At 44.2% G+C, this 24,579-nt stretch overlaps 1 protein-coding gene across 1 annotated transcript in view; it reads right to left on the bottom strand.

Annotated features, from left to right (window-relative positions):
• The window catches only part of GRAMD1C (GRAM domain containing 1C), a 159,945-nt gene that overhangs the window by 115,690 nt on the left and 19,676 nt on the right, over positions 1 to 24,579 (bottom strand). Inside the window, exon 2 of the mRNA XM_063446395.1 lies at positions 20,530 to 20,640. Coding sequence (XP_063302465.1) covers positions 20,530 to 20,640 — 111 coding nt within the window. The remainder of the gene's footprint in view (positions 1 to 20,529; positions 20,641 to 24,579) is intronic.

Here is a 24,579-nt window from a genome sequence, read left to right as displayed (position 1 = left end):
CTTGATATTTAAAAGAACAGACTGCTGTCACTGTGGTATTTGAATTTGTTCTGATACACAGCTGTTGATTGTGTAGTTTACGTAATTTAGGTAAAGTTCCAAAGATCATTGTAACGGTTTTGTCAGTTTTTAGGAAGAGTTTCTTATCCACTATCCACTTTTCTACCTCTGTGAATTGGTTTTGGAGCACAGCCTCAAGCTGCGGTAGCTAGGGTTTACTAGCGTAGATTACAGTGTCGTCTCCATACATGTGTACAGTTGAGGATTTGCAGACGTTAGGCAGATCATTTATAAATAATGTGAATAGCAGGGGGCAGAGTATGGAGCCTTGGGGAACACCACACATGACTGGAAAAGGGAGGGAGGCGCTATCAGAAATGGCCACATATTGCAATCGGTCAGAAACGTACGATCAAAACCAGGTTAGCGGACGATCACCAATGCCTGAGTTTTTAAGTTTTTGCAAAAGAATGCCATGGTCTCCTGTGTCAAAGGCCTTGGCAAAATCAAGGAAAATAGCTCCAGTTAAGTCTCCTTGTTCCATGTCAATTTGGATGTCATTGCAAACTTTTAAGAGGGCCGTCGAAGTTGAGTGATTTGGACGAACGCCTGATTGATCAGGGGTCAGATAATTTGATAGTTAATAATATTCACATAGTTGCGTGTGGAAACATTTTTACAAGATTTTTGACAATACAGGGAGCAATGATATCGGGGATAGTTAGATACCAAAGTATTGTCACCACTTTTATGGACAAGTACATTTTTGGCTTATCTTAGTATCAGCAGAAAGACACACCTTACCATCAAGACCTTCTGCAATATCACTAATAAAAATATTAAAGAGAATGGGTCCAAGTACAGATCCCTGAGGTACCCCACTGGTGACAAGCCCAAGCTTCGAATATACTCCATTGACTACAACCCTCTGTTGCCTGTCACTCAGCCACTGCCTTACCCATTCAACAATATTGGAATGCAAACTCCAAAAATGAAAACTGAATTGCAAAATCTAAGCAAAAACAGGTGATTTGCTAAATCATTCTGATACAGTCACATCTTGGCTATTTTATGCAGAATTTTTCAGTTTGTTTTTCCCTTCACTACAATACAATGTTTAGTGAAAAAGCCAAAAGTCCTTCTGAATAGTCACATAGTGATCACTTGAGAAAGCCCAAGGGCGAAACCGGTTGTGACTATTCAGAAGGAATTTTTCATTTGCTTTTTTTTTCGTTTTGTGTGGTATGTGGAAGGCATATGCCTGAATTTGTGGGAGGGGTTATTTTCCTATTTAAATCCCCAGTAACCCCCAGCTTACCTATCATCGCCGTCTGGAAGGTCTCTGATCACTTCCGGTTCCGGTTTCGCCAGAAGAACTCCCCACGTGGTTTCCAAGAAACTGTCTGGCAATTCAGCAGGCCCTCGGACCTCGGACTACCGTCCCCAGCCTCAACCGTTCGAACGTGGTTGGTCTCACCTATACTAAACTCCCGGGGGAACTTGAACTTCCGGTCAGCTGACAGCACCCGGCAACAGTGAGTACAGGGAACATGTGTCAAACTACCAAACGGGGGTCGCGCTTACACGAACACCAAATACACTTGTAAGTCATTCAGCTATTCCAACGCAATATTCAGTTTATACGTTATCCGTCTAAAAATCTCCTTTCGTACATTTTAGTCGTCCGGCTACCTAGTGTCTTACATTCATTCAAACATACGAACGACATTTTGTCTCAAGCCACGTTCGCATTTCTGCTTTGTAGTCGGAGGCCGTCAGAATACTGCAGCACTATATGGTACATTTTTAGTATGTTAATCTGTTCACATGTTCTTACTCACATATTGTACTGCAATCATTCTGTATTATTACCGAACAGTTAAAGGGATAAAATCCTGGTGAAAGCAGGTTTGTTGTATTGCAATTAGAGTGTGTGTAAATTTCCTTCTTACGACTTCTTGATTGTACATTCGTACGGAGAACTGTGATATACAAACGTGCGCATGCCTGTTAGATTGTTGCAAATTGTTTCACAATAAATGTCACTTTAAACAGAAGTCCTGTTTAGATGCTAATATGTACAATCTTGCAAACCCCTGACCTGTTTATTACAGCAGGGTACTAAATTCTGGTTTGGTTTGATACAAATGAAAATGGTGATCAATAGATTTGCATAGCCAATGGTGCGCAGCTAGTTGTAAATTATGGACATATAGCGCTTGTTGCTATCTGGTCAGTTTTTCTCATCCTGAGATAGCATTTCACTCCCAGATAACGATTCCATGATGCTCATTGTGGATCAGGGCTATGGCTTGAACAGAATCTGAACGGAACAAAACAGGGGCAGGAATCGGCAGAGCAGGAATAGCTCTGATAAGAAAGCATTTCTACCTTACATCTAAAGGTTTCCATTTCCTACCTTACTGTTTGAAGGTTAATAAGTGTTCAAACTAAACAGCAAAGACATAAATCATTTGCACAACGGTTCTTTTTTTTTTTTTTTTTTTTCTCTTGAAAATATGCTTTCTCTTGAAGATATTAACATTTCGTCCCAAAATAATTGGAAATCTATCTAAACATGTTCAATTTATCTAATTATCTTAATCTGAAACATTTTATACGAATCAATGCGCAAAGAAAAAAAAAAGAAAAAAGTTACTTATAAATTTGCAGAGTATGTTATATATTTTGTTTGTATATTGGTACTAATATGTTAAATCTTTGGATTTACCTTGTGAAATTGTTCTCCTTCCATTTCCAGGAATAACAATTCGGAATATAAATATCAATTACACTAAGTTACAATTTACGGTTCGGTTAGTAAATACATAAAAATCTCTGACTTATTCAGCTTTGCATAGACTACCTACATTTAAGACCTATCAAAGCCTGATTACCTTGACCTGTACGCCTCTGCTCAGACAAGCACATGTGAGTCTAAACAAAGTGCATTAAGCTCGCACTCACGTTATCTGCAGTTCTGATAAGCAAGCCTCGGCAAAGGCGATTGCGCGTGGTAATAGTAATATGAACAAGATCCGCATCTATATTGAAACGGAAAAAAAAGAAAAAAAAAGAAAAAAACCTTATGAGCCCAGAGGGCCATACACACACACATACATACATACATACATACACACATTCTAGTTCATACGTACTGACCATCTGGACCCGACGTACTCACAGGGCACTCCAGTTACGGTCAGCCTTACGATTCTATCTCATTACCCCTCATGTTTTCGTCCCATGGTATGTCCTCTCTCTCAATAACTAACCTTCCCTCTTAGTTAGCAGTGGCTGGCTGTCAGGTTCCTAGGTGTCCACTAGTTATTATTCCACCCTGGCATTTTCGCCTTAGGTAAGTGGTCCCGAGAGGCCAACACCCATCCTCATACTCGGAGGTACTACGCCCCTCGGGTCAAATCATAGTTAATCGCCTCGCATTGTGGCATAGAGAGGGCCTCACCTGTCACTCCCATTCTATCTTTTGTTTAACTGTCACCGAGAGGCCGACACCCCGCCACAACATTCAGTGGCCACGCTATCCCCTCGCGCCAACGCATAGATAGAGCCTCTCAAGCCGATTGGCAATTAGCAGGGCCTCACCTGTCACCAACCTAGAGTAATTGTTTGCCGCATTGCGGCACTAGCTAGTCAGCCAGCACACACACGTAGTACTTGGGGGGGCGGCACCTGCAGACCCCGTCATGCATACTCACTATGTTTCAAATCCGATAATCAGATCAGGTATCCTAGCGGATTATTTCCCGCCTCGTTATAGCTTTAGTTTCGATTGTGAGTTCATATACCCTTATAGTAATACAAACAGTATGCCGGAACTATCATACAAGGCTAATCCATGCTTTCAATATGTCAATCACTTACGGGCTAAGGGTCTACTAGATAATTAGATATAGCAGTACAAGGATGATACCCAAATATATATATTTCCCCAACTTGTCACTCACTTGTGATCCTATTATACCACATACACTAGGTGCCCATATCAATTGAGTAGAAACCAAGATCAGCGGTTTCCTCCAACAATTTGTTTCAGGCATTTTATTTCTTACATATATTTTCAGTTAAATACGTATATTGGGCCTCATGCTGCCTTTTATGTTTACACGTTGTACATATTTAGGCCTTATATCGGACCATTGTCCGGTCCTCAATACGCTTACGTACATATAGTGACTGCTTCCAGATTTATTCATTACAGATACACTATTTATTACTTGGCAGCCCATAAGGGGCATTTCAGTACATTGAGTTCTAAATTACCATAAGTTGACTCATACTATCGCTTAATTATCACGTCTACGTCAATTATACAAGGCAATGCAGGTTAAAGCATTAGCAATCTAATAAAGACAGGGTAAACCAGAATTCCCACTTGTTTCATATCAAACATCGAGGCATCACTTGGCCTTTATTACGACCAAACGAATACAATTCAAATCCTTAACAGCTAATAGGGACTTGTCTCTGCATGCTTGACATTCGCAAGGCTTTCCATGCGCATTCAATCATTTGTTACGCTATTTAATATTACATACATTTCACTATGTTATTTACGTTCAAGAAGTCCATCAGGATTGACTTTCGGTCATGCTATCTGTTTCTGTCTAAGAAGTTACACCTATAGGCATCTTATAATACAGACAATTACGATCCCAAGCCTATCAAGTAAACAATTATAGGGTATTTATTATACAACACATATCATCTTTAAGCTTAAACCACAATCAAAGCTCCTTTTCAGGTTCCTCTCTTAAGAGCACACAATTTTCCCTACTGTTAGTCACGGTATTTCATTCTATTCTTCGGTTCGCATCACAACAGATAGTTTTGTCAGATGTCTTTTACAGTCCTTTTTCTCTGTGGTTCTATCCAGTTACTCACACATGTAAGGTTATGTTAACGTTCATCCACAAGAAGGTAAGAAGTTCTGAGCTTAGTCAAATAAATTTTGCACGAGGCCAACTACTCACCTCAACACGGAGGTTCCACCCAGGGGCCCAACTCTGAGTTAGTACCTCGCATATTCTTCTGCGAGGTCTAGGGTAGGGCCTCACATGTCACGGCCACAAGTAGTGTCTCTTTACCGCCACCAACAAGTGAACACCCCGCTGCGCGTAGTAGGTACAAGTCCACATGGCCCAAATCAAAGGTAGGGCCTTTCTCAGCCACGGGGCAAATGGCAGGGCCTCACCTCTCACGGGATAGTCAATATCATCACCTATCAGTACTCGTTAGCAAGCAGCTCTACTACATGAGATATTTCAATTGGCATCAAAGTTTTGTATAGTTAAAACATATATATATATATATATTTTTTTTTTTTCTTTTCCTCCCTCCTTACAGCATGCTACAAGAAATAGCTCCAGGTGACGTTCTATCTTTAATAAACACTCTAACCCTGTCATCCCAAGTCCCCTGCAGTATCCCCCGCCCTGGCCACTGAAAGAGTCCTAAATGCCTGAATTTGTGGGAGGGGTTATTTTCCTATTTAAATCCCCACTAACCCCCAGCTTACCTATCGTCGCCGTCTGGAAGTTCCCCTCCCACCTCACTCTTTATTATTTACATCAATATACCAGATGGGCCCTCTTTTGCAGGCCTGACCTCTCGTCGGTTTCGGCACACCTCAACCGAATTTGGTCCTTATCGAACTACATGCTTTTAATTGTACGTCCTCTAATTACCCCGTACACAGATTACAATAAATATTGTTTTTACCCTCAAAATTTTATATTTTTTATTTTTCTATCCTGCATTTATTTTATCAGATTCAAGGAGCCTCGCCAGGGACTATCACAACATCTACCTCTACTCATATAGCTGATATCATTGAACATAATGCTTAAAATTGTGAGTAATGTTCATACTTTTCCACACACTTCTATTGGTTGGAAACAGTGAGCACTATATCCTGTTTTTATTCTTTCATATGCCGCTTCCACTGTGGACACTCAAAGAGAAAAATGCCAGTTCCATCCCTTAATGTACCACTCAGAGCCTTATCTAAGAGATAATTGGAGGCTCTATCCTTGTGAGTGTATTCTTTTTCTGCACATTATTGAGATATTGAACATTGTTAGCACTCATTTCCCTGGAACTGTTTTGGGCATGGGGCCATGCTTGCGGTTGGTCAAAACTAGGACTTGCAGGAAATTCTTGAACTCCAGAACCGATCTGGGGTTTTGTTTGTTTTTAAGGTACTTTTTGGGGTTTCATAAAATTGTTTGTTTTTTCTGTGCTTGGAGATAATTAGGTTAGATTAGTACAGTTAAAAAAGTTTTTAACGTTTTTATTTTTAATTTAAAAAAAAATATATTTTTTTTTATATATTTTATATTTTTTGAGAGATATTGTGTTCCAACCCTATCTGTAGGATATCTGTTGAATATATTAATACTCTGCCTTCCTTTCTCTGTTTGCCTTTCAAAGACTTGACTAGTTTCTATAGATTCAGGATTTCATGTTATACCTGTTATAAAATAATTGTTCTTTTGGGTTCCCCACCTGTATTATGGGAACACTATTTTATATATATGTATTCTATAATTATATTCATGTCTATGAATTACTTTGCCTTTTGAACATAATTAGAAGACTCTTATTTTAAAAATATTTTATTACAGTATTTGGTGTCTAACGGAGATAGCTTGGTCCTACTCCGTTGGCACCTAGTAATTTGTAATAGTCTATTTATTAGGTATGTGTTCCTTTAAAGATTTAAGGTCTTAGTTTTATATAGATTTAATTAGGGTTAATTTAAGGTGAATTGGAGGTTTTCTTTAACAATTTGTATGAAAATCCAATTCGGGTCTTAGTGCCTGCTCTCTGACTTTGATCAGAGACGATATTTAAACCCTGGGTATGTAGTATATTGTTGTCTTGATAACGTTTCAGAAGTGAAACGAAACGCGTAGATCTACATACATACCTGCTTTGGCTGTTTCCTTGTCTCCAGCTCTGTACCCCATCTGGCACCCTGTCCCTTCTGGCTGATTGCCGCGGTCTTTTGTGAAGATCTCGACCACGGCGTTTCAACGAAAGGTTAATTCATTCTGGGCAGCAAATCCTTTTGCACAGCTTCTTTCACCTGTGTTCACCCAGCCAGAGGTACAGGGAGCTCCGTCACAAGGACTTTAGACTGATCTACACTAAGGCATCACCTCCTCAAAGGCTTATAGAAAAAAGACCATATTTTAATTCCTCTAGGACTTTTTAAGGATATCTACGCACGTTATTTCTATCACTACTTGGTTTTACTGTATCTATCTACATATAAATCCATAATTATTTCAATTTATACATGGCGCAAATCAGTTGTTTCTTGTTTTCTACCTATGGTTTTCCCTTGGATTGTTAGGGTATCCAATTAACAAAATCTGCTGCCATTTGAGTGAGCGTTGTATCTCCCCCTCTCTTTGTTAGGAATATACCACTGATCTGACAAAAAGGAAAAACTATTGTAAAGTTTATCAATATATATATATATTCTAAGGCTGTATTTTATATATATCATGCAGCCTTATTATGCATATTTTATTGAAAAACATCTAGTTTACATATTCAGTTTACCCACTAAGTAACCTTTTGGCTGCTGCAGTGGCTGGATATTTGTATATTTGTTTACTTAAACTACTTCATTGTTCTTTTATTTTACTGTAAAAAGGAGAGATGCTATCTGTGCCAGGTTTAAAATGTCCAATCTTCACTGTTACTCAGCTGTCTGCTACCCCCCTTCCATCCCTCCCCCACCAACCCCATCCCCCAATGTGCATCACAATAAAAAGCTTAATTACAGAAATATATAAATATATGAGGCAACCCCAAGCTTACTACACTTCCATTTCCCTGATCTTACTACGCTCACATTGTCATGAGCTTAAAGGGACAGTATAGTCGCCCAAACCATTTCACCTGAATGAAGTGATGTTGGTGCAGTGTCCGTGTCCCCTTCACCCAGCGATGTAAAACACAGGAATTGTAAAGTCCACCTCTAGTGGCTGTCAGTTGGCTAGCAATGGCTGGCCAGCCTCTATATAATTAACCCTCCCAGATTTTTTTATTTTTTTTTACCTATTTGCGCACTGGCTGCTAGCGCTGTCAGTGGGAAAATAGTATTTCAAATTCTTGCTCGCTTTAAGAAGCCTGTGAACGATAATTTGCGAACGTGCATCCTGCTATAAGAATTCTGTCTGTAATTATTTAAAATATGTGCCTTATAAATATACCAAAGTCTATAATTCCTATAGGGTTCGGATTTGAAAAGCACTGATTTTAATCTGGACATTGAAGGCATCTGGTTAACTGCTGCACGTTTGTTCGGGCTGGCCGAATTCCGATCAGATTTGGCTCTGGTAAATATGAGGAATTTGGACATTTTCACTGGATTTTGCTCACTATGGCAGAATCCGATGTCTAGTGAATATAGTTAGTGCTCAAGTCAAATACCAGTTTTTACACAATGCTGAGTTCAAGCACCTATTTTTAAGCAATCCTTCGTTCAGAAACCTAATTCTGCACAATGTTGAGTTCAAACATTTCATTTTATGGATTTCTGTGTTCACAAGCCTAGTGCTGCACAATCCCGAGTTCTTACTGTTAGATTTACCCAGTGATGAGCTGAATTCTAATACCTATCTAAGGGATTACATCTAACTACGTGGAGAGACACACATTGTTCAGTGGTAACCGCTTATTGTTCAGTTACTAATTCTTACACCTTCTATCCCACAGGGCTGTGTCAGGATCCTTCAAATGGTCCTTGTTACAATAGATAATTGTTTGATTACTGAAACCAGCCTAATACAATGAGGCACATTAACATTTCAACACATACGTGCTGCTCCAGCTTTGGACTGGGTGATGGCCTGAATTCTGAGAGATCACACGAGACGCAGATATCTTGTTTCAGAGCTAGAAAAGACAAACCAAATGATCTCTGTCCACAAGATACTCTGGGAAACAGACGGGAATGAAAGATGTTTTTTCAATATTTTATAGGAAAATAATATCCTACACGCAAGGCATTTTCTGCTGGTTTCAGTTCTCTCTGAGCTCCCCATCTGCTCTCATGTTTTAGAACTTAACTTGACTAATGCCAGCAGACCTGCAGCAAATCCAGGTTTATTCACCAACCAGGAACTGCAGAGAATGAATAAAGAAACAGCAAGCATTATGGGAAATAGCAAAGGAGACAAATGTTCCCAATCTAGCTAGTTTAACTTACAATGTTCTAATTAGTCAATAAAGCCCAATATTGAATAATGTATAGTGTAACACACCCAGCAAAACACCAGCCTTGTACAAACCGGGGCGAGTACAATCAGTTTTTCTCACACAGTTTATGCAAACACATTCAATTTACGGATAAGAAAAGATGTTTCCATATTGAGCAGGAATGGCATTAAACAGCATACAAACCAATGTAAAACATTTACACTAAACACATCCACTGCAAAATGAGATATAAACCATGAATGTGTGAGCCTTGTTAATTAATTAGTTACAGGGTTACATTTTAAATGCCGTACGGGATACCTATTACCTCCCCTCCCCATAAAGTCCTGCAAAAAAAAAGGTTTTAACTTACATTAATCTGGGGCGTGGTTTGGCCGTGAACGAAGATGGGCGCGTAAAGGACGAGCTCCGACCCACTAAGCAAATAAAGCAGGCTTACCCATCAGCACGGCACGAAAATGGGGCGCACTAAACGCCCTGACGGCTCCCAAACACCCAGGCATCCAGCGACTGCCACACACACGGGTCCCATGGATGGGTACCTGGCCCCGGCACCCGCCGAGTACCACGAGGCTGCGGGCGCAAACATGGCCGACTCCCCGGCCTGCTCACCAATACCGGAGACGGCTGCACCCACGCTGGCGGAGATCAGTGCAGACATAAAGGCAATTAAAGCCCTGGCAGCAGCAATGGTCACCAAATCTGACATGCAGACCCTCTCTGATAACCTACACACGGCGATCCGCACAGAGGTAAACTCAATTAAGGCCGAACTCTCCACACAGGCCTCCAGGATACAGGCAGCTGAGGCTTCAGTGCAGGCTGTTGGGGAGAGGGTTGAGGCTTCAAATCTGGCTATACATAGGCAAGGCAATATTCTTCTACACCTGAGACACCAAACTGAAGATCTTGATAACAGGGGCAGCAGATCAAACATTAGGGTCCGCGGCCTACCAGAACCCGAAGGGGCGGAGGCCGTGGAAGCAACACTACAGACGCTGTTCCGCGACATACTGGGCTCAGAAGCGCCAGACTCCATAACGTTTGACAGGGCGCATAGGGCTAACAGAGCACGCACATCTGATAACACACCGAGAGACATTATATGTTGCCTACACTCCTATAAGCTGAAGGAGAAAATAATGAACAAAGCCCGCGCAAGGCCCACCTGGCGTTTCAATGGCGCAGAAGTTGCCCTTTATCAAGACCTATCTCCCCTCACGCTTGAGGCTCGTAGGGCCCTGAGACCCATCACAGCGCTACTCAGAGATAGGGGGATCCCATACAAATGGGGTTTCCCCTTTATGCTATTGGCCAGACACCATGACGACTGGTTCCCGCTACGCTGGCCAGAAGAAGTGCCCAGGTTCCTACAGCGCCTCAACCTCCCGCCTACAGAGGTCACCGACTGGATCCTGGGGCCAATAGACCAGAGGCAGGGAATCCACACCCCGAACTTGCAGCGAAGGAGACAAGACGTCACACCTAGGCGCCCGCAGGCCCGCAGGCAACTGATACCCACGGACCCGGAGGAATAAAGTTCTGCTCCCCACTTATATCCACCAGGCAAGGAAGACCGACCATGACACACCAACATACCACGGCCCGCAGACAACCACAGATGACAACGCCATCCCGTGTACAACAGACGTCAGATAAGTACTGTTCACGCATACACATGTATGGGGTCTTACTCATGACCGGGTGTTGCAACACTCTCCTAATACGCCCTTGGGTAAGGAAGGCTACCCCGAGTTGAATGGGGAGGGGGGCCTGACGGGGGGGGGACGCACCGCTTGGCCTGCCCGTGGGTTGGGGTACTTGCAGGGAATATCCCACATATGCACGTAGGACACAAACTATGTCGCTATACGGGACTGTTGACATGCTGTATACACGTGCACATATATGGAAACTTACGCATGGCCGGGTGTTCCCACACATTCCTAGCACGCCCCTGGGGAAGGGAGGCTGCCCTGAGTTGCTTGGGGAGGGGGGCCTGATGGGGATGGGACGCACCGCCTAGCTTGCCCGCGGGGTGGGACTCTTGCAAGGAATGCCCCACTTATGCACGCGGAACACGAACTGTGTCGCTTTCTGAGACTGTTGGTTACTCACGGGACGCTTAAGCACTTGATATATTGTGGTTTTACTGATGCTACAAGAGTGATTTGGTCTGGTCATATTAATAACTTACAACTGCCTAAAGCACTATAAGAGGGATGGATAGAGGGAGGTGGGAAACGAATGGGGGATTTCTATGTGTATGTAGATCTTATTTCGTTGATACTGATATGCCGGGCTATAATGGGTGGGATAGCTTTATGGGTGGGAGAATGGCGGGGATGCTATAGAGCCCTAGAGCTACGAAGGAGATAGGGGACACGCAGTGAGTTTAACTGGGACTACACCTATGAATACGCTAGTAGCACCAGATTTCTAGGGTTAGGGGGGTGCGGGTGGGTCAGGCTGGGAGGGGGGGCGGTCGGTTTCTGAATGGTACTAAGGTGTGATGTTATATGTTTACTACGTAGCATTGTTAGTTCCTTGCACTGTACGATAGGAACCAATTGAGACGTTCACCCATGGCGGACAAACACACACATACCCATGCCACCTAGCGCCTCCCCCTCCTCCCCCACGGACGGCCAGCTCCGCTTCCTATCCCCGGAATAGGGGACCAGGGACGGAGCCCGCTATGGGAGTCGGGGAGACTCAGATCGAACTCCCTGCGCGGCCGGCCCGGCCAGACACGACCCACAATCCGAACTACCTTAAGACAGCAATGGGCTACCCGCCCCGACATAGGGTAGGACCAGCAGCCACTCGCACCGTATATCCCTACAGTTGTTGACCCATACCCCCATATTACGTGACCGTACTAATCGATATTCTCACAAGTATTAGCCATTGAATTCAAATTAGGAACACGTGGGACACGGACACTCCTCTGAGAGTACACACACTACTACACCACTGGACACTGTGCCTCTACTACCGACTGGACAGTGACACTGGACTTCTTCGGCCTCACCACCACCCCGACATACACCTGTGTAGACCACATTACTGGGGGCCCCAACACCGTGGCTGCCCTAGCTTGCTATGGAACGGTACGGTCTTGTAATCCACCCAGCTACACAGGACACCCTCGTGTTGAGGGGATAATTCTAATTCTTATTGACATCATACCACTGAGCACTCACACCAGGGGCCTCCTGGGACGGGCTGAACTGGGCGTGGGCCGAGCCGCCCCCAACTCGTGGGACTTGTAACTTACGAAGGTTCTACCTTCCCTCTTCTTTAACTGCACTTGTATCCTTCTTCCCCATCCATCCCACCCCCCCCCCCCTCCCTCCCCCACAGGCAGTTAGCGTGCGCGAGGGCCACTGGACCCAGAACACCTGAACACGACTACGGAGACACCAGCGACTTCGCCCGCACTCTCTCCATGGCGTACACAGCAGCACCTCTACATGTCCTCACGCAGAACTGCCGAGGCCTTAACTCACCTGAGAAGCGCACACACCTCCTACGAGAACTTCATCGCAAACGGATCTCGGTAGCAATGTTACAAGAAACGCATCTCAAATCCTCGGATACCCATAGACTGAAAGACAGAGGTTACCCAATCAACTACCACAGCACTCATCCCGAAGCCCGCAAGGTAGGAGTTGCGATACTGTTGGCCGCTAATCTTGCCTTCACTTTGCTGGACCAAAAGACAGACCCCAACGGTAGGTTTCTTTTTATCAAAGGCACGATTACGGGGAAGACATACACCTTTGCCTCTATCTATGCGCCAAACGCAAAACAGGCGATGTTCTTGTGCAAAACATTCCGCCAACTGGCAGCATTCACGGAAGGCTCTCTCATCATAGGGGGAGATTTTAACGCACCACTTGATCCGTTGCTGTACTCCTCGACAGGACACAGTAGTATCCCACAAACCGCGATCAGGGCCATCAAGAAGACCATGCGGGACTCGAGATTGGTGGATGCGTGGCGGACCATTCATCCAACAACCCGAGATTATACGCACTACTCAGCCATACATAGGAGATACTCTCGCATTGATTATGTTCTTATACAACAAGAAGGCCTACAACACCTACAGTCGGCAACGATCGCGCCTACACCGTGGTCGGATCACAGTACAGTGTCCGTGAAGCTGGACTCCCCGCTGTTCAGGCCCACCAAGACGGAGTGGAGACTAAATGAGTCGCTCCTGTCGGACCCAGGTGTGCTGGCTGACCTAACAGAACACCTCACTAATTACTTCAGGGAAAACGACACGGAAGAGGTGTCAAAAGTGACGCTATGGGAGGCACATAAGAGTGTACTTCGAGGTCACCTCATTAGGATTGCTTCTCGTAAGAAGAGGGAATCGCAGCGACGTATGTTGGAGCTCACCGACCAGATCTCCCGACTGGAAGCACAACACAAACGATCACAACTCGAAGAACACTACCGCTCACTTTTGGATGCTCGCCGACAACTGGCGGACCTAATTGCCAGCAAACACCATAGGGTGACACAACGATCCAAGGCCTTCTTCTACATCCACGCGAACAAGGGTGGGAGACTCCTGGCCCGCATGATCCGACCCCAACAAGCGAGGGCGCAGGTCCATGAACTCCGGAAGACTGATGGCACACTTACTCAATTCCCGGAAGCAATTGCCACTGAATTCTGTAACTACTACAGACAATTATACAATTCCACGCCATCACTCCCCGACGCCCACGGAGCGGACCTACAAGACGCAACATGGCGTTACCTACAAGGTTTCCAACCTGACGCTCTAACACCAGAAGAAGCGGAACTGCTGGAGGCCCCGATCACCACGGAAGAGGTACAGGCGGCGATTAAGGCAGCGAAGAGCGGGAAAGCTCCGGGACCGGACGGACTCTCGGCGGGATACTACAAGTCATTCAGAGACATTCTCGCGCCACATCTAATGGCAGCCCTCAATCGACTCCAGCAGGGGGACACATTCCATCAGGAGACGTTGGCAGCCACCATCACGGTAATTCCTAAACCTGGCAAAAACCCCGAAAACTGCAGTAGTTACCGGCCGATCTCGCTTCTCAACGCGGATGTGAAACTCTTCACCAAGATCATTGCCACCAGAATACAACAGTATGTACCACGCTTGATACACCCGGATCAAACGGGTTTTGTTCCGGGACGGGAAGCCAGAGATTGCACGCTCCGGGCGTTTTCCATACAAGCATTAGCCCTTAGGGAGAAACCGGGCCTACTAATGCTCTCAACGGATGCCGAAAAGGCTTTTGACCGGGTAAACTGGAGCTTCATGATGGCGACACTACGAAAAGTGGGACTAGGAAGAGGGATGATGGCTTGGATAGAAGCGCTCTATACAGACCCCTGCGCTAAAGTAAGGGTGAATGGCGCGCTTACGGACACCTTCACCATCCACAATGGCACGCGACAGGGTTGCCCATTATCGCCACTCTTGTTTGCCATCTCGCTGGAACCGTTCTTGGATAGGGTGAGGCATACCCCAGAGATCAGAGGGTTTAGGCATGGGACCCAGGAACACAAGGTAGCTGCATACGCAGACGACATGCTCTTCTTCGTGAACGACCCAGCTGATTCCCTGCCGGCCTTGATGCGAGAATTCGATACGTATGGCCAGTTATCGGGACTGAAGCTCAATTTAACTAAATGCGAAATATTAGACGTCTCGACCCCGACGAACGTAGGAGAGCGAATTCAACGTGAGTACCCCTTTCATTGGTGCCAGGACCAGATGCGATACCTGGGAATCTGGATACCCAGGAACCCGAAAGAAATGTATGCCAAGAATTACATCCCCCTTTTGCGCACAATACTAAACGACCTCAAGAGCTGGAACTACGACCACATCTCCTGGCAGGGACGTATATCGGTAATAAAAATGAACATTCTCCCGCGGCTACTTTACTATTTTCACACCATCCCCTGGCACATCCCGACAGGATTTTTTACATCTCTTAAGTCAGCGGTGATACAATACGTCTGGAAGGGAGAAAGGGCTCGACTCAGCTTTGACAAGCTATGCCTACCCAAGAATTGGGGGGGCCTGGCTTTACCAGATATCCGCAAATACTTTCATGCCACGGTACTGCAGCGGATCAGGGACTGGCATGTGGCACCTGACACCAAATTGTGGGTAGCATTGAATAGAGAAGGCATAAACAAAGCCCTCCACAGACTCACGTGGCATACCTCGGCGGACGTAACGTCAAAGCTGGGCGCTGAATCACCCGTCACTCAAACGTTAAAGACATGGTCTCACCTGAGACGAAACCAACGTATCTCCCCACAGCCGAGCCCCCTGATACCGATCACCTACAATTCGGAAATAGGCGGAGGACTTCACCGTTCTTCCTGGCCAATAGAAGGAAATGGAGACTTTGTCCCGATATCCGAGGTCCTCAGTAATGCGGGAATACGGAACCTTCGGGAATGGAGTGGAATACCACATCCGACACTAATGCATAGATTTCATTATGCGCAACTACGACATTTTTACTACAACCTCCCCAACAGGGTAGCGGTACATAGAGAACAAACGTGGTTTGAACGCTCCTGCATGACCGGCTCCGCTGCCGATGGCAGTGTCTCAGTCATCTATCAACAGCTAATAACGGGAGAACGCTCACGGAACACGGCGTTCAAGAGAAGATGGGAAGAGCTGACGGATAGGACGTTTACTGACACACAATGGGAACAGATATTGATTGTGCAGCACAAGAGCTCCATCAGTACCAACTACCAGGAGGTCAACTTCAAGCTGCTTTCCCACTGGTACAGGACTCCATCCCTACTACATAGAATATTCCCGGGATCTTCAGACACATGTTGGAGATGCGAAACCCACACAGGCACAATAAGACACATCTGGTGGGAATGCGCACGGATTAAGCCGTTTTGGGAGGATATACAACGGGAGATGACGACCATCCTGGGAGATCTACCTGACTTCACCATAGAAATGGCCCTACTCCATCACACGGAAAGCTCAATAGCCCAATACAAGAGATCGATAGTCCGACACCTACTAAATGCGGCCAAAGCATCCATACCCGCTAAATGGAAGCAAACACAACCACCGACTGTGACGGACTGGCTTCAGAGGGTAGAGGACATACACACGGCCGAGGCGCGATATGCAGAACTGCTAGGAAGGAGCACCAAACATGTCGATACCTGGACCCCGTGGTATGTATACCTCCCACGACCGGGAGCAGGGAGACCATAAAGCACACCATTTTACACGGTCCAGGAGTGCCCGGGCCTGCGCTGACATGTGGTGCCACCTATAAACCCAACCCCCCCCCACATCTGCCCCCCCACCCCCACCCCCCCCCCCCCCTCTTTCTCCTTTCCACAACGTACAAGGTTTCTACTCAACCCCACGCGACCTATTTCTGGGACACAGTGGCGGCGGCTCGGACTGGCCCGGGGAGGCCGGATCGGGGGTACCCGACTGTGAGGATGCGTGAGCTATAGGCGAATTATGCAGTAGATCCCAGGGAGGCGCTCCAGTGCCATCACCAAAAACTGACTAAAGGGACAACTAGGGAACTGACCGAACTGAGCAATGACTCCAAAGTATGACATACTAGACCGACGAGAGGAAGGGAATATAACATACGCCCTGCGACACTCCAAGGCACCTCATCAGGCGTCTGACTGACGGACTACTGAAGTAGACAGACACACCCAAACCACTCCTGTAACACGGGTGACTACTGGAAGTTTCACCTTCAGGAGATCCCAGATTAGGATGCGGATTTGGGGGTGACACCCTTAGTGGTGCATTGTATGTGCTTGGAACTCACAATCTCGCCTGCTACACAATGTACTTAGCTCACCAATAAATACCTACATGTCTTCGACACCACTCCCACTTGGGGTTGCGCAGGGTCCCTCAGCCATATATGTCACATCTAACCATGACTGTGACTGTAGCTATTACCTACTCTCTCGGCTATTAGGTTTATATACCGGGTCACCTGGAGGGGCCACGGAACGGGGGCTCTGAGATATCCCATTGTTTAGCTTTACTTGAGTGGTTATTGATGTTACTGGAACTGTTTTAGCTTTTAAAGATGCATCTATCTATATTCGTTCAATTGTTTAATTTGCTCATATTGCCTACGCTTTATTGGTTGTTTAACAGCCATATGACGCTTGCTGCATATTAGATGATCAGAAGACAATAATGCTTATTTTTGATGTTGATTTACGAACTGACTTACCGTATATACACTGTTGTGGTGTATGAATATATGTGTTTCTGTACTCACCTGTTCGTCATAATAAAGAATTTACAAAACTTACATTAATCTAGCGCTGGGCAATTCTCTGATATCCACGCCCCTCCAGGGCGTCACCAGGCATTTGCATGATCCAATCACAGGCTTTTCTATGAGATTGGACCGATTCGCTTGTTTAGAGGTCATGTGCGCGTTCTGGGCCTAGGGGTGTTCTGGGGAGGATTTCTCCCACTTTTGAAATGTGGGTGGTGGGAGGAACCCCAGAGAGGGAGGGAAGAGTTAGTTTCCCCTTGCAGGCATGCTATGCGTGCTGATGACATACAAAATATGCACAGAATTGACATTAGGCAGCTCAGAACAGATTGTGGGGGCCAATGTCACGTGTGCTCTGGGTGCACCAACCCCCAGCACAAAAGTGCCAATAACTCTGTATGTGGAGTGTGTCAAACAGAAACACTCCACATACATACTGCTACCACCATGACCACTTCACATGTCTGAAGTTGTCATGGTGGTTGGAGTAAACCTTTAAGAATTTCTACAAGGGGAACTTTGACATCTCTGGATTTTTAATATTATGTTTTCTTATCCTGAGTTGTATCTGTGAGGTGTGAGAGTTTAAATTGAGCGTAGAAATCCACATCTCTTTATCCTGTAATTATCCGACCATCTCAGCAGAGGATCATTTAAACAAAGTGTTTATTTCTCCTCCATTTGCAATGTCTACCCTGGTTTCACTTGCCTCAATTGGATTATGATGTAATTTGCTAGATATTTAATTTAAATGTAAAAGAAAATGGTGCATGACAAAGTTTAACACAAGTTTAGGTGATTTTCAATGTTTTATCCCATGGTGTAAATTCCAGAGAAGTGACAGTTCCCTTTAAGAATGATCTATTTATTCAGATGGATTCCTGGTAATTCTCTCTTTCTCTGTATAAATTAAGCTGATGTTCTCACTCCTTCAGGTGGTATTTTGTGTATTCCTCATTCTCGGGTCCTCTACCAGAGGCCGAGTGTCTGAGGGTTCTGCCCAGTATCTTAGCTGCTCCTGGAACTGAACTCTTCTGGACAGCGATATCAGATCTCCCACCTGGAATCTGCTGAAGCAACTTTACCAGTTTAAGTTTCAGAGCCCTGCAACCCATGGGCTACAACTATCCACACCCGTTCTAGCTTCTCTTTCAGCCCTTGGCTTTTCATGTTCCTTATTCCTAAAGTTATGGTCACTGGGCTTCCGTTTCGTGCCCATCATCATTTGCTTGGTTGGCCAGTACAGTACTTGTTTGTCCATCTGAATGTGACTGTCCAGCGGGGTCTTTGTGGCACCTACTATCTGGACTTGAGTCAGTAATTTCTATACACAATCCCAGCAACTTGGTTGTGCCTTTCAGTGCACACAGGGACATAGGGGGCTTGTGGGCCACAGCCTCGCGGCACTTTTCTTCTGCTAAAAATGCAATGGAAGATGGGTTTGGATGTCAGCTGACAGAGTACTATAGGAGTGAGACAGGCAGGATTTTGTTAGGACCATAACTAGTCCAGCACTGTGTGAGTTTGTGATCCCCGGGCCTGGACTGGCCAATTGGCATATTTCCACAGAAACTGCAGTATTTAGAGCTGACTAGGCTGCCAGATTATGATGCATATGTACAGTCTCTGGAGATGCTTGCAGGTGGATTAATTTTGAGATGAGACAGTCCTCAGACTCTCACTACTTGTGCATGTCCTCACTGGTGGCAAAGGAGTCACAGGAAACAGAGTCTACATCTATTAGACAGACACAGATCTCTGTGTAGGTCATACTGAAAGAGGATGCATACGGTGTTCCACTCCCACATGCCCTTCCCCACGTGTCCCACTCCCCCCATGTCTTTTTCCCACATGTCCCACTCCCCATATCCGCCTACTTGTGTCCTTCTTCCCATGTTCTCCCTTCTACCTTGTGTCCATAACCACATATCTTCTCCTTATGTCACAAGGTGTCACACCAGCTCCAGGCTCCAGCAGCTCAATGGGTCAAGCGTTCACTGCATGCTCCACACAGAAATATGCGCGGATTGTACAGAAATAAAGTCTCTCTGATTGCACTTTCCATTTAGATGAACAGTAGCCAGCGCTCCCCTCTACAAGTGAGTGACATTATTTCTTCTGTTTAGGAACTATACCCTCCAATTAATAAGCTTTCCTAATGATTTATCTACAGACGTCACCATTAAAGTCTATGGTAATTTTTGTAGATAAATTATTTGGAAGATTTTTCTAAAGTACTGAATTATTTGGAAAGCTTATTAAATCATGTCCACATTAGCAATCAGATAAGATGCTGCCACTAAGCTTTTCTTTAAAAATACATTTACCAATTTCTTGTTAAAACAAGTCAGGTGTAAAATGTGTACCTGATTCCTGGGATCTTGCCCAGCCCTGGGTAAAAATGGCCTAAAGTGTCTAAAATGTTTAAAGCCTTACTACAGAGAGCAACTCTGTGCTTGAGCCAGATTAGTCTACAAACAAATCATCATTTATGTGCAGCTCAGAATAAACATTGTCCGTGAATTATCCGTGAATTATCTGTGAACGAACCCTTTCCTTTAGCAGACAGGGAGAGACCGAGCATTGGAGGTATGGAAATCCACGGAAATCTGCTGTGATGATATCAAAATGCAGTCAAAATAATCTCCTAATTAGATTCATACTGAACATCCACTCGCATGAAATGGCCTGGCCTTTAAATAGATTATAAACCAGAGACTATTGAAGGTGAAATCACTGAATATACTACCTTAACCAGCAAAGTATTCCATATTCCAGATGCACACTCACTATATGGAAACTGACTTTTGTAACAAAACATGCCTATTACAATTTAAAAAGCAAATAGTTCTAAAGTCACTGCTCACCACTTATGGCAGTTTGAAATTGGGGTCTGGCTTCATTGAACGCTGTGATAAAGCACAATACAACAAATATAGAGACATACCCAAAAGCTCCAGTCTGAGCCCCAGTGAGTAAGAAGCTTCTCTGGTCCAGAGTTCAGAGATTCATCCACATGGTCTTTGCCGACATCATCTGAGCCTTCTTCGTGTGTGTCCTTTAAAAAGAAAAATCATCTGAAGTTGTGCACTATTTTTATATTTATAATAATACATAATTGTAACCAGACGAGTTAGACGTACAGGAACAGAGGGGGTGAGGGCCCTGCTCAATGAGCTTACGTGCTAGAGGGAGTGGGGTAAAGTGACACAAAAGGTAAGGGTAGAGAAGTAGGTTGGTAGAATAGTATTCACTAAAGACAGTGTATTTATTTATTTAAGCGAGGAATCAGGATTGGGGTGGGGGGCTATTGCCAGTTTAATTAATACGCTTTCCTGAAAAAGTTAATTTTTTATGATTTTTTTGAAGAAGTGGGTACTGGGTGAAAGAAAGGAAAGGAGTTCCACAGGAATACAAAACACTTTTACAAAACACTTTGCTTTAGTTTATCGTCAATAAAAAGATCAGAAAATATTGCCCATAAATAATTAGAACAGTTAACTTGACGTGCATGTTAATACGCAGAGTTTGCAATCTAAACAACCTAACCTTGAGCAGCAATTATTGTCGAATATTGTTGAGTGTCTTCTTAGCGTAAGGTTTGGGTTAAAGTTAAAGTTTGCTTAAACTAATAATTTTAATTTCACCCTTGACATTAAAGGGACACTATAGTCACCAGAACAGCTACAGCTTAATGTATTTGTTCTGGTGAGTAGAATTATTTCCTTCTGGCTTTTTAAAGCAAACACTGTTTTTTATAGAAAATTCCTCAGATGGCTACTACAGGTGCTTCCTGGGACAGTACTGCACAGTGTGACTGACATTCAGTGTCTCCACCCTCTTCATGGAGACACTGATCTTTCCTCATTGTTCTACATTGATTCAATGTATCTCTATGAGGAGATGCTGATTGGCCAGGGCTGTGTTTGGCTTGTGTTGGCTCTGCCCCTGATCTGCCTACTTGACATTCTCAGCGAATTCAATGCTTTCCTTTGGGAAGGCATTGTGATTGGCTGAGATCACCACTTCTGATGGTGTCAGCCAAGCAGGCAGATCAGGGGAAGAGCCAGCAACAGCAGACTGGAATAAAAGTAAAATTTTACTATATTTAGAGACGCAAGGGGAGGTCAGGGGGACTAGATGGTGTTATAACATGTTTGTGTTCCCGACCCTATCGTGTTCCTTTAATTTGTATTTTGTTTTTCATTTAGTTTCCTTTTCTTATTCCCCTTTTATCTTCATGAGTATTCTGCTCCCATTGCTACTGGCCTCTTTGTTTACATTTATTATATTTTTCTCCTTGTGCAGGATCTCGATACCTGGCTGCCCCCATTTGTTCTACTCTGTCCATGATGTCTAGAGTCTGCCCTTTTGTGCATTTTTTTGACTGATGCATTGCGGGTAAATTAGATTAGCAACTGAAATGAAACTTTGTTTAAGCTCCACTCATTGCCAAAACTTGCCAAAGATTACACCCCCATAAGGGAAAAGCAGTCGCTACTCTATCTTATGTACTACTAAAAAACTACGGTGAATTTAAAAAAATATATAAAAAGGAGAAATAGAGGGACAAAAAATGATGAATTGAAAAGCAAAACCTGCGCTTTAAATAGTCACTGCTTAGTTTAATAACGCTACATGGCCAAAGCTCACTTCAATAATGTAATCAACATAAAAAGTGAGTGAAATTATTGAGGTGATTTTTATTTTTATAACAATTTCTACACAATTTTCTGATGAAGGTGAAATTATCAGCATCATTACTACACAATATAAATTGTTTTTATTGCTAATAAAAAAAAAATGTTGATGGGAAAATAGGTCTTCTAAAGATTCTAATAGTAACGATATGTTGTATTCAATAAGTTATACAAAGGTTAAAAAAGGTTATCTATTCATAGTCATAATTGCTTATAAATCAAAGGGGAAATAGCCTTTAGTTAGACGTACTTCTAAAGCAGGAGACTACGAAGCCATTGTCTGTTTAGTAGGAAGAAGAAGAAGACAATTGGTATTTTAATTCTAAATTCAGGCGCATATGCGTTGCGTCTTGATGAGTTACAGTTTCTGTGTTGGAGAGGTTCTATCATTTTAATCCTACTGAATGTTTGTTCTTTATGTTTTGGACCACTAACCTTGGTCCAAAACTGGAAGGGGGATTTTAGGGACCCAACACGTCTCACGATTATTTCATTCTTCTGCCATGTGTGTCATTTACTACTGATGTGGGATTATTTAAAAAACCTTATTGTTCTTGTATTCAATTATTGCACTAACTCCATTTTAACTTTATACCGTGACAATCCTCCATTTTGTCCTCCTAACCTGACTTCTTCAATCCTCCATTTTGTCCTCCTAACCTGACTTCTTCAATCCTCCATTTTGTCCTCCTAACCTGACTTCTTCAATCCTCCATTTTGTCCTCATAACCTAACTTGTTCATTTTAAAACTACCTTACATGACAGAATTTCCCAGCACATCTAATACAATAGAACAAAGACTGTATTTTCTATAAAGACATGATTAACACAGGAATTGCTGACTTTTCCTTAAGATTTGCAACATAGTATAGTTTGAAGGCCATGAGAACACAGTAGTAATGAAATGTTCTATTTATAAGAGACCTTGCACCTGGCCACGAGGCCTGAGATCACCGACCGTGTAAAATGACGCTCAAGACCCCTTGTCCCCCACCCGTGTCCAGAACAATCCCACCTCTTGGTGGGTGGACACGGGACTAACCACTTAGGTTTTTGAACCAATTAATAATATTGATAGGAGGACACTAATCCCGACACTTAACAATTAATCCAATTAATGATGTTTATTTGCTGATATTCTAATAATCAATGATGACGTAAAATGTCTCTTAAAAGGACCTGCGCGTCCGCTTTTTAATCACTTGCCAATAAATTTTCTCGAAGTTATTTTAACCTGAACCTTGTGTGTCAGACTTAATTACTTCAGCGTATATACGCAATTTATTTTATTAATTCGGACAGGAACAGATAGACATTTAAACATTTTGGTTTACTGCTAAAAAGTACCATAACAACTTGGCGCCCAACGTGGGGCATCGGGCTATGTCCGGCCGGTGAGCCGTCCTAAGGAAGATAAGGGTGGACGGAGGAATCCAGGGGGAAGGAAAGGAGACTGATCACCTCCAGGTACACGGTAGAGACTTCTGCAGAGCCACCGGTATGTTCCGGCCCCTTTGATTGACCCGTCCACGTGTCTGTGACTGCTTCCCGGGAGGACATCAAAGACAGGTAATATCTTGCCCGGTGTCTCGTTACTCATTTGTTTACCTGCATTTTAGTCTATCTGTTGCCTGGGTGTGTTTGAATTGTGTTTGAATTGTTTGCCTGTTTCCCCATTTTGAGATAAAGGGGGGGTGGACCTGCAGGGGATTTGCCTGGGGTTCTGTCTTGCTTGTTTTCCCCTTTTTGGGATAAAGGGGGGTGGACCTGAGGGGATTTGCCTGGGTCTTCGGTTTGTCTGTTTATCTGTTTGTATTTTGCCCCTTTTTGGGATTAAGGGGGGTGGACCTGTGGATGCGTTCCTGGGGGTCCTCTGTTACCTGTTTTACTCCTTTTAGGAACCACGGTGCTGTGGTTGTAGGGAAAAAGGGGGGTTGACCTGTGGATGCGTTCCTGGGGGGTCTTCTTTGCCTGTTTACCTCTTTTAGGAGCCTCGTGGCTGTGGCTGTAAGGAAAAAGGGGATTGTTGGAACTGTGGATTTTGTGTAGACTCATAATTTCCTGTGATCCTTCTGGTGACACTCTGAGAGCTCAGCTAGCCTCATTGTGCACGTGGTAACCCACAGTTTCGAGTACTGGGGCTAGTGGAATTCCAAGTTTGGTAACCACTGTCCCGAGTACCGAGGCTGGGGGGATTCCAGTTTTGGTAAACCTCAGCTTCGGCTGGGGGGATTCCAGTTTTCTTTTGGTAACCACAGCCCTGAGCGCTGGGGCTGGTGGAATTCCAGTTTTTCTG

Source organism: Pelobates fuscus, chromosome 1 (assembly GCF_036172605.1).
Source record: "Pelobates fuscus isolate aPelFus1 chromosome 1, aPelFus1.pri, whole genome shotgun sequence".
Lineage (NCBI taxonomy): Eukaryota > Metazoa > Chordata > Amphibia > Anura > Pelobatidae > Pelobates > Pelobates fuscus.
Note: the sequence above shows the minus strand (reverse complement) of the source record. Positions and strands in the feature narration are given on the sequence as shown.